Source organism: Carassius auratus, unplaced genomic scaffold (assembly GCF_003368295.1).
Source record: "Carassius auratus strain Wakin unplaced genomic scaffold, ASM336829v1 scaf_tig00017060, whole genome shotgun sequence".
NCBI lineage: Eukaryota > Metazoa > Chordata > Actinopteri > Cypriniformes > Cyprinidae > Carassius > Carassius auratus.
The window spans coordinates 627,788-639,719 of record NW_020524735.1 but is presented as its reverse complement, the minus strand read 5'-3'; the positions used below and the strand labels follow the sequence as shown (position 1 = coordinate 639,719).

General features: G+C 37.8%; 1 protein-coding gene across 1 annotated transcript; it reads left to right on the top strand.

Annotated features, from left to right (window-relative positions):
* The first annotated feature begins 77 nt into the window (after positions 1-77).
* Positions 78-10,261, top strand: LOC113075445 (transmembrane protein 35A). The gene is made up of 2 exons (XM_026248163.1): positions 78-334; positions 9,617-10,261. The coding sequence occupies exons 1-2, from the start codon at positions 215-217 to the stop codon at positions 9,977-9,979; spliced, it is 483 nt and encodes a 160-aa protein (XP_026103948.1). The 5' UTR covers positions 78-214; the 3' UTR covers positions 9,980-10,261.
* Positions 10,262-11,932: the final 1,671 nt, after the last annotated feature.

Below are 11,932 nucleotides of genomic sequence, written 5' to 3'. Positions count from 1 at the left end.
ATCCTAATCTAAGTTTTCTGACGCCCCCTAGTGTTGCACTGCTTCATGACATTGATCTCCCTCTCATGGTGATTCCTGGTACTGAAGCGGAATTACATGCAGCCATATTTGACTGTATCCATCAGCCCTTCCCCCCCTTCAGCATCTTCAGCAGGACAGTGAAGAAACCTGGAGCGGGACAACGGATGCCAATCGAAAGGAGACTTTACAGAAGATGGCCTCGCCAAGAACCGTAACTATTGTCGCCCTTTCCTTTGCACTGGGTATGTTCTTCGTGTTCATGGGTACAATTAAACTCACACCACGGTTGAGCAAAGAGGCATATAGTGAAATGGTAAGTGGTCGTCGCTTAGCAGTATCCATATTAAGCAAATGCTTTGTTTTAGGAGGGGGTGGGCCAAAGTAACGGACTGTTTGTGCATTTTCTATAAAATGTCCGCTTGTGCTGTTGGTGCAGCTTGTGCTAGTATATAATTTTTATTCTTCGTATTGGCTGTGGAGGTGAATGTAAGTCAATATCCGTTTAATACCATTTATAATCTCAGATATAAGAACGACATAATTAGATTCCTGTGTATGAGTCGAATTATGTGAAACGATTGAACACGACTGGAGCAGCTGAACAGCGCATTCTGTGCACAGCCGCAACATTGTTTCATTACCGCATAAATAGGTCAATTATGACATCACAATGCGCATGTATTAGGCTAGTGACAAATGGTCAAAAAGTGCTTTAGTTTTCGAGATACCCCTACCGGAGGTAGAACTAAACCCAACAATGTTTTTCCTCATCTCTAAGGTCTCCCATATATGAAATGGATTCTTGGCTAAAAATATTTTACTGCTAAGATTGTTAAATTAACAGATATTGTTATACACCACAAAACCAATAAAGGACTAAAATATAGCCTGTCCGTATGGGAGTTAAGGCATATAAACTAATGTAGATCAATCACACAAGCTCTGAGAGCTTTGAAACTTGACATGTTTGTAGTCAGGAAGTTGATTTAACTACTAGAAAAGACTGGATGTGAATATCTTGATGTATGGAATAAATAGAGACATGTAAACACATATCTAAAATAAGCGGACATGCACAAATTCAATATCTATGCAGAATGTTTTCATTCACTTTGTGCTTGCTTTGCCTGGCATTATCATAGAAACACATATGATGGCTTGTTGGAAAGGTGGGGTTGTGCTGAATCCAGCAATATCAAATATGTAAATATATGATAAAAGAGAAGTGTTCTGTCACTCAATGTATGATGTGTCCAAAATGAATGAAAATGGAACACTGACATAATTGAGTCCAAACCCATTCATTATCAGTGGTGAGAAGAATGTTGAGAAATTCAAATATAAGAGACATCAAAAAATATTTAATATGGCACCTTGTACTATATGGAAACAAAGATTGAAATCGAAAGATAACACCTTACCATAGCACAAACAGGAGACCAGGAGTTTTAACTTAATGAACTTTTTAATAAAACTATAACTTAACTTCACACAATACAACTTAAATTATTAATATGTAAATATATAATAAAAGAGAAGTGTTCTGTCACTCAATGTATGAGGTGTCCAAAATGAAAGAACGCTGGACAAAATAGCCTCAGTGGTGAGAAGAATGTTGACAAATTCATGGTTACTGCAAAGTAACTTACATTAGGCAAGTGCTGATCTATATTTATGATACATTTAATAATGATACATTTCATAATGCACAGTATACTTTACAATTCATATGAACCACAGATCCAATTGAATCAGGTTAACATTGGAATGGAACACCTTTATTAAAATATTGTCACTGACAGGCAGAATCCTCGCATGTCCAAATTTTGTCTATTTCATATTTTTTCACAATTCAATGCTAAACCCCACATGGTAAACAATCTAAAGTGTTGAAAATAGATTGAGAGCAAATCTCTTAACTCCATTGGACACTTCAACTGTCTGAGAATCCTCGTAACGCCACCTCTTCTTCACTCCGCGGCAGGAACTTCCACGGCATTTTGTGTCCTCAGGATTTAAAGTCGCAACGATTGAGAAATCCTCATCGAGCAACACATAAAGCAAGCCTTAACTCTGATTTTATCTGTTTTAAACTATGATATCAGTTATTGATGTATTTTAAATGTCTACTTATTACTAGGCAAGGCAAGGCAAGTTTATTTATATAGCACATTTCATACACAATGGTAATTCAAAGTGCTTTACATAAAATAAAGTAAAATAATCATGAAGAAAAATAATAAAAATAAAGACAAGCAATTTTAAAACTTTTAAAATTATAAAAAAAACTAAACTAAAATGAATTTAAAAACAGTTGGAAAATGATTTTACATTAAAAAAAAGTGAAAATATAGTGCAATCAGTTCGGACATTGCACAGTGCTCATTTAATAAATGCACAGCTAAACAGATGAGTTTTGAGTCTAGATTTAAATGTGACTAGTGTTTTAGCACATCTGATCTCTTCTGGAAGCTGATTCCAACTGCAGGCAGCATAGTAACTAAAGGAGGACTCCCCTTGTTTCGTGTGAACCCTTGGTATTTCTAACTGACTTGATCCTAGTGATCTGAGTGCTCTGTTAGGTTTATATTCAGTGAACATATCTGCAATATAATTCGGTCCTAGGTCATTTAGTGACTTATATACGAGTAAAAGTACTTTAAAATCAATCCTATATTTAACTGGAAGCCAGTGTAAGGACCTGAGGACTGGTGTGATATGCTCAGATTTTCTGGTTCTAGTCAGAATCCTGCAGCAGCGTTCTGGATGAGCTGCAGCTGTCTAATGGTCTTTTTGGGAAGGCCAGTGAGGAGCCCATTACAATAGTCCACCCTGCTGGTGATAAAGGCATGAACAAGTTTCTCCAAGTCTTGGCTGGAAACAAAACCTCTAATTCTTGCAATGTTTTTGAGATGATAGTATGCTGATTTAGCTACTGCTTTGACATGACTACTGAAACTCAGACCGGTCTCCAGAATCACACCAAGATTCCTGACATTATTTTTAGTTGTTTGACCCCTAGAGTCAAGGTATGCATTCACCTTGAACACTTCATGTTTGTTTCCAAATGCAATGACTTCAGTTTTTTCCTTGTTTAGCTGAAGAAAGCTCTGGCACATCCAACTATTAATTTTATCAATGCATTGGCAGAGGGAGTCAATAGGCGGATCTTTTGTGACGTCATTGTTTATGTTTGTCGCGTTGCATCATGGGAATCGTGTGGCAGGAAACACCGCTAGATACCTGTAATTTGATTGTTTTGCACGTTTGGAGGAGGATTTAGAGAAGAGGATGGTTCACTCTTGCTGTGTGGTCGATTGTACGGTTAGTTGGGGGCCTGATAAAAAGTTTTTTCGAATTCCCTCCGAAAAGGAAAAATGAAAGAAATGGTTGCGTGCAATTAGGCGATTGAACCTGGACGCTCCGAAGAAAGCCTGCAGCTTCTGATCGAGTTTGTGAGGCACATTTTGTTCATGGTAAGTCTTAGTGACTATGTATTTATAGAAGATTGAATAAAAATAAATAAAACTGAGTCAAATCAACCGAGTCATATGTTTTCGCTTTCTGATTCAGGTGTCCCAAACCGCAATCCACAGCACCCAGACTATGTTCCTCACATCATTCTGTAGCTGTGCTTTGCTGCAAGCCTCACTAGTACATGCAGCATTTGTAAGTCCTATCCTGACAGCTGCTTCTACTTTAAACATTAAAGCTGCTACACGACTGCATGTTTCTCCAAGACTGGATTTGAAAGAAGGAGAAATGTGTAAGCTGTGATATACAATTTTTCACCATTAGTACAGACGCCATTGAAAGTCTCACACTGAACACAATTGAATTGGTACAACAGTCACTACATTTTCAGTAAATAAATAAGTAAATAAGAACACTGATCAATGAAGACTTACCCGGATTTGCAGTCGCAGGTCACTGCTTTCTGCTTGGCAGAAAAGACTGGCCCAACTTTTCGAGAAACAAAATAATCATAGGCCTTCAGACTTTTGAAAGCCTTTAATCTTTCATGAGTGAAGGGTCCAGGGGTTTCTATTAAATAAGAATAAATGTCTCCCCAGCAGATTCGTGGTCAAGACACGGACGAGTCGGACCAACGTTTTTTGTCATCCCAGATCTCATATGGGCTTTGAATAGCTTCGATTTTGTCACCAATACAAATTTTGAGCTTCTCTCCATACCTCCTCCGGTCTTCAGTTGTTAAAGTGCTTATATATTGAGGATTTTGCCCGCTAAAGGCCCGTTCACACCAAGCACGATAACTATAAAGATAACGATAAAGATATAGTTCTAAAAATCGTTCTCAATATTAAAGAATAGCAGAGTCCACACCATAACTATAACGATAAAGAAACGATATCGTTGGAATCACTTTCAGAACGATTTTTCCCCCTGATGAACGATAAAACATTGCCAACCAATCAGAATCAATCCTGCTGTAATGAGCTTGAGAATTTAAAGCAGCAGACGTGCCGCGTCCGCTTAAAATACACAGACAATATCGTTCGCTGGTGTGGACGCTAATATCGTTATCTTTATAGTTATCTTTATAGTTATCGTGCTTGGTGTGAACGGGCCTTAACTCACTTGAAAGTGCTCGTTGCGTCTTTACAGCCCGCCATACTGTTTGTTTTGTTGCCACACAACCACTCGCGTATGCATACAAAGATGTCATCAAAGATCCTCCTATTGGGCTGTAGTAATTTGGAGATATGGCTAGGTAAATCTGGGTATCATCAGCATAGCTGTGATAGGCAATTTGGTTCTTTCTCATTATTTGACTTAGTGGAAGCATATACAGGCTAAACAAGAGCGGTGCAAGAATTGACCCTTGTGGCACTCCACATGTCATGGACGTCCACTTAGACTTATGCTCTAATAGACTCACATAATAGCCTCTCCCTTCTAAGTATGACCTGAACCATTTGAGTACCATCCCAGAAAGCCCAACCCAGTTTTCCAGTCTCTGTAGAAGTATGTTATGATCGATAGTACTAGGGTTATTATTACTAGGCTTATTATACATGTGCATTGAAGTTTTAAAATGTATCTAATTTCTAATTCTACTTGTATTGAATTAAATGTTTTGGATACCAGCATTAAATTATTGTTTTTATTATTATTTTACTGACACAAAGTTGGCACTGTGCATGTAAAATGCCCCAAGTAGGCTAACAGGTTTTATTTATGGGAGAAAAAAGGTCTGTCTACTGGCGCCAAGTAAGCCTATCTTTGCATAACTCTTTTTCATTTCTTACAATAACGAATTAAAATCGTTAGGTTAGATACATTTGAGTAGGCTTGTTTTGTTAAAAATCCATAGCTGTAATGCTTCGGTAATGCTCCACACAGCTGTAATGCTCCACACAGCTCACGCTGAAAAGCGACGCAGTGCCTTACTCGGAGACTGGCCCATTCTCTCTTGCACGGCTGCTTCGCTAGCATCATCGGATGCCTATCAGAATCCGGGAGTTAAGACCGCAGTTTGAGCCAGTGGCTTGAATTGATATGGCTCAGGCCCTGGCCCTGTGTCCTCAGACACCTCGACATCCTCCACTTCAGGTGAAGGTGGGGGAGAAAAGTCCTCTACTTCAAATGAACGCTCTGTTGCAAAACTACTTGTGTCACTAGAGTCACTCTCCATTTTAGCGACTCAGCAGCTGTCAATTAATCTGTCACTGAGGGTCTCAGGTTCACGCCCCACCGGCTCAGCCCTGCCCTTGGTTTGTCCCCTCTATCTCCGCTGTGCTCTGCCCACTTTTCAGCATTTTTCAAATATTGCCAGTGGGTGGAGTCAGGCTCTGACCAGGGGTTTAGTTACCCCTTAAAGCCTTATCTCTTGTCAAAAGGCTCGACACGACCGCAGACTTTGATGAACACTGCTGGCAGCAGCGACGTCTGTGTCTGTATCATTCTTATCAATGAGTGCATAACCTCGTATCTCCCCGCTCCCAAGTCATAAAAATCTCGTATCTCAGATTAAACATGATTTTGTCCCACCCTCTTTGTTTTTTGATGATGGAAGCATAAAGAAGACAACAGCAGCTGCCAAGTGTAAAAGAACCATCAGCATATATCATTGATGGCATGGATCTTCTTCAAATGCTCAATGATTCAGCCTTTCAAACGTACAATGACCTGGGTGAGTGTGTCTGGAAAAAGATCGCAACTTTAATGGGAAAGGAAGGTAACAGCTGTGTCGTTATAGTTTTTGATAGATATGACCACCAACACTCAATCAAAGATCTTGAAAGACAAAGAAGAGGCACCAAGATGGGCATCCTAGCACCAACCTGGATGAGCTGAGGTGTCAGAAGCAAATCTACCCCCAACAGAAGATGGCTTCCAGCAACATGTGCTGAGAGCCGTGTACCAAACAGCAGTGTGGCATCACAGCCACCTTGCCAAACCTCTTCTCTGGATCCCAGTTGGTAGAGGATGGAGGCTCAGAGAAGGTGGCTGCATTTAATCTGTGATGTTCCAGAAGGCACCAGCACCTAAAGGAGTTAGAGACCTCACCCACCTCTACTGTCAAGATGGAAACTGCACTGATGCCACCAAATGCCAGTGTCTTTCTGTGGGCTTGACCTGCACAGGGTTTTGCTCTTGCCCTGACTGTCCAAATATGACCCACTTTGTCACTGATGACAATGTGGATGAGTGGTGTGCTGCAGTTGTAACATCATGGGGGGTTGACCCCAAAATGTTTCAAGAGGGTCTGGCTGCAGGCTTGTACTTGCACTCTCAGACTTGCACACTCAGACATTTGCACTTCCGCTAGTGACATCACTTGCAGTCTTTATTTTATTTTGTTTATTTTTTTTATTACTTTTCGTTTGAATTTCCCAACATTTTATAAAGCCAGGTTGTGAAGACAAGAAAAAAGAAACTAAATTACAATGTCACTTGCAATTGCTACTTGAACTCTCCGCTACCTGTGACATCACTTGCAATCAATACAAATCGTGCATGTTGCCAATGGAGACAAGACGCTGTGGTGGTGATTAAATTATTAAAACTAATTTAGTACTATAACGTACAGGGTCCTGCAAGAAAAAGACAAGATCGGCAAATCCATGGCCAGAACACCAGAATATGAACATTTGCACAAAGTCTCTAGCTAAGCATAGAAAAAAAAACACTTAACATGGCTTAATATATTACGATGCTATTAAAATATCAAATTAAATGTACAGTTCATTAATATAAGGAATATGTATATAGTATTTTCCTCACATACCGCAAAATGTGGCATAATGGACATAGATGAGAAAGGCCAAACTCATGCTTCTCTACTTTATTAAAATACATAACTAATATGTAGAGGCAAGCAGGTGAGCCCAGAATAAACGCAACACGCAAAGTTTCACATTAAGCATTTTTCCATATAGAATAAACTGTCTACAACTGTCTACACCATTAACCTACATTATGTGTTTTATTTATAATGATTTTCTATAGGAGGAAAACGTTTAAAGTACAATTTAACGCACTGCATTCTGTACTCGTCTGTTTGCCTGTACGGAGTTGATCCTTTAAAATCACTTAATGCATAATGCCCGTTCATATTTGCTTGTCTGTATATACTTAGTCAACAACAAGACATATAGGCTAGCCTAGGCCTACTAAATTGTCTTTATCATCTTGGTCTGTTATTAGGCCACATTAAGCGTTATGTTGTATGGGAGGACAAAGTTTGCACATTGTGTTCATAGCCATCTGCTTGACTTGCAGTACATTGAATAATAACTATATATCGAATTTGATCTTTTAATTGAACTTAATGTGTCTGAATACATTATGCCATATTAAGTGTTAGTTTTTTTCTACAGGAGGAAAACGCGTAACGAAAGACTTTGTTCATTGCGTTCATATTCTGATGTTCTGTGGCCAAGGTCTGTGCTTGTCTTTTTCTTGCAGGACCCTGTACGTTATAGTACTAAATTAGTTTTAATCGTTTAATCACAACCACAGCGTGTTGTCTCCAGTGGCAACATGCACGATTTGTGTTGATTGCAAGTGATGTCACAGGTAGCGGAGAGTGCAAGTAGCGATTGCAATTGACATTGTAATTCAGTTTATTTTTTCTAGTCTTCGCCACATGGCAACTGTTATAAAATGTTGGGAAATTCAAACAAAAAGTTATCAATAAATAGAACAAAATAAAAAATAAAGACTGCAAGTGACGTCGCTAGCAGAAGCAGTGTCTGAGAGTGCAAGTGCAAGTCTGCAGCCAGACCCTTCTCCAATGGTTACCAAAAGCAGTTGATGTTCCAAATGGTTGCTGCTAGAAAATAAACTAAACAGCCTGAGCAGACAGGGCTCATTTCCCCGAAGAGTGTTTGTTTCTTTAGTTAGATTGCCATTTGTTTTATTTAAGACGGTAATTTAAGTTGTATTGTGTGAAGTTAAGTTATAGTTTTATTAAAAAGTTCATTAAGTTAAAACTCCTGGTCTCCTGTTTGTGCTATGGTAAGGTGTTATCTTTCGATTTCAATCTTTGTTTCCATATAGTACAAGGTGCCATATTAAATATTTTTTGATGTCTCTTATATTTGAATTTCTCAACATTCTTCTCACCACTGATAATGAATGGGTTTGGACTCAATTATGTCAGTGTTCCATTTTCATTCATTTTGGACACATCATACATTGAGTGACAGAACACTTCTCTTTTATCATATATTTACATATTTGGTATTGCTGGATTCAGCACAACCCCACCTTTCCAACAAGCCATCATATGTGTTTCTATGATAATGCCAGGCAAAGCAAGCACAAAGTAAATGAAAACATTCTGCATAGATATTGAATTTGTGCATGTCCGCTTATTTTAGATATGTGTTTACATGTCTCTATTTATTCCATACATCAAGATATTCACATCCAGTCTTTTCTAGTAGTTAAATCAACTTCCTGACTACAAACATGTCAAGTTTCAAAGCTCTCAGAGCTTGTGTGATTGATCTACATTAGTTTACATGCCTTAACTCCCATACGGACAGGCTATATTTTAGTCCTTTATTGGTTTTGTGGTGTATAACAATATCTGTTAATTTAACAATCTTAGCAGTAAAATATTTTTAGCCAAGAATCCATTTCATATATGGGAGACCTTAGAGATGAGGAAAAACATTGTTGGGTTTAGTTCTACCTCCGGTAGGGGTATCTCGAAAATTCAGGGGCATTGTCACTAGCCTATATGTTGATGAACAGAAGAAGATATGACGTATGATGCTTATTTTGTGATGTCGTTCTAAAACAATCCTTCTGATAAAGCAATGGCGCCGCTTTCCAGCAAATTCTATCTTCCATCTGCAGGTGCAGCAGCTGCTGTGCTGATGTCAGACATGTTCACATATATTATATATTTAATAAATTACAGTACAGTTCAATGCAATACAGTTGGGTCAATGTGAGCATTAAAATAATAAAAAAATAAAAATAAAAATAGCATAATAATAATATTAATAAAAAAATCTATTTCATAATTTCATCAGTGATTTTTGCAATGAACATAATAGATAGTTACATATATATTATTGATAAAATTGTACATTTCATGTTTACGTCCTCTTTCCAGAAAAGCGCTTACAAGAGTTATGCAAAGGCCCTTCCAGCATTGAAAAAAATTGGCGTTTCTTCTGTACTTCTCCGCAAGATTATCGGCACTCTTGAGGTGGGATGTGGAATTGTTCTGACCCTTGTGCCCGGGAGACCAAAAGACGTGGCCAACTTTATTCTGCTGCTGGTCATGCTAGCGGTGCTTTTCTTCCACCAGCTGGTTGGAGATCCTCTAAAACGCTACGCCCATGCCCTGGTGTTTGGTATTTTGCTGACGTGTCGGCTGCTCATTGCTCGTCAGGGCGAGGACCGGCCCGAGAGGGAGGAGAGACGAGAAGAGCAGATCACTGCCCAGGAAAAGAACAAAGTCAAAGTTTCTTAGCTACACAATTTCACAAAGAGCGCCTTGCAGCAGATCTGTTTCTCTGGATAGTAGGAGAAGATGCTCGAAAAAAACAAACAAAAAAAAACAGTAGACCCAAAAGGTGATTTATGTCCCACAGCTACATAACAGCTGCCTGAAAACCAGATCTTATGTTACCTTTACCTCATGTCTCACCTGTAATACTTCTTAAAATACAAATATTCAATTTGGATAATCACTATTGTGGCAACTGTATTGGCTGTGGTTTTGCAACAAAAGATTAAACTACTGTTAAGCCCTGCTGTATTTATTATTATTGTTTTTGCCCTGCATTGAATGCCACTTTTACGATTCCACTGTGATACAGGTAATTCAGTTGTCAACCATTTTTGTGATGTTTTATTTACTTTTTGAACTACTGTCAATGAATACTGTACAAAACCAATTCTGTTTACATTAAGATTTTTTTTTTTTGTATTAAGAAATGCTGTATATCATTTGTTAAAAGGTTATAGTCAGATGGCACACGGATAGCTTTTCTGTTGCCTCAAAATCTGTTGCATCCATCAAAAAGGAAAACATAAAAGCAGTTTTTTTAAGTTACAAATAAGTTCTAAATATTATTAATCTTACTGTATCTGTTATTTCTTAATTTACATATAATAATAATTCCTTTGTTTCTTTGATCTTATTCGATTTTTCTAGTTTGAGTCTTGAAATACTAAATCCAATAAAAATTGTATCCTTGGATTCTGCGGTTGCTTTCTCCTTTTGAGACAAAGAACTACCAAACTTATTTTATTCTTAAATAGCTAAAATATACAATTGTTTTTGTGTTTTTCAGATTTTTACATTTACTCTGTTTTCTTTAGATCAGTTTGTTCCTTTATACTGTTCCTGAAAACCCACCACTGATCACTTGAAGTGTCCCACTAATTCTTCATACTTGATTCAGGTTATGCATCACAACAAATAAACTGATGAAATGAATCAGGTGTGTTAAATAAGTGATTCATTCAAAATGCACAGTGCTGGGGGAGTAGAATTGAGAAACTTATCTGATAGGTTTGGCTGTATACTGATCATTTGCAGTTTGTAACTGCATAAAAATACCTGACGGAGAACATGGCCTGTGTCTAAACCTTTACCAGAATGCCCAGCTAGTATTGTGCATTCTTAGTTTACACAGAATGGGTCATATTACACTATTGACAGTGAGGGAATAAACTGATGTTTATGCATGCAGTTGCTAACAATAAAACCTTTATGCAGTTTATCATGGAGTTTGGTGACAGTATTAAAAACATCACTTGTGAATGATTTTTATGTCTTGCTCACTTTTTACTTAACAAATTTGAATATGAATAGAATATGTTACCATCAGCATATTCTTGTCCAAAACAGACTGTAAATTTGTCAACAATATTTATGCTTATAAATTTTGTAGCATACATAATATTCAGTATATTTAAGCTCATTTGCAATGGTAACTAGTTCTACAAACAAAAACAAATATCCTCAAAAAACTATTTCCAATCCACCAAAATAAATATTTAAAGCATAATGTACTTGAATAGTATATTCTTCATAGTAGTATCAACACAGCCTTTTTTTTTCTTTTAAACTTTTTACCTTTTAATACCAACATATCTATTTATCAAATATAGTAAAATCAGTATCTTCTTGTCTCAAAATTTGTTCTGATATTCTGCTGTTATAATGTATATTTTAATTCATGTTTCCACCACTTTGACGTTCCACACGCTCTCCAGTAGGTGGCAGACATGACCTTTCTACGTCAGTTTCCAAACCACCATAAAATATCACATGAAGTAGACGAGTGGATCAGGCTCTGGTGTTCAGTAGTAGCAGAGCCTGTCTACGGAGAGCCTTCCCACTCCCTATTAAGTCCTATTGTACCAAATTTTGGTTGCAGTACCACCAGAGTTCCACTGGGGGCGATCGCCGTGA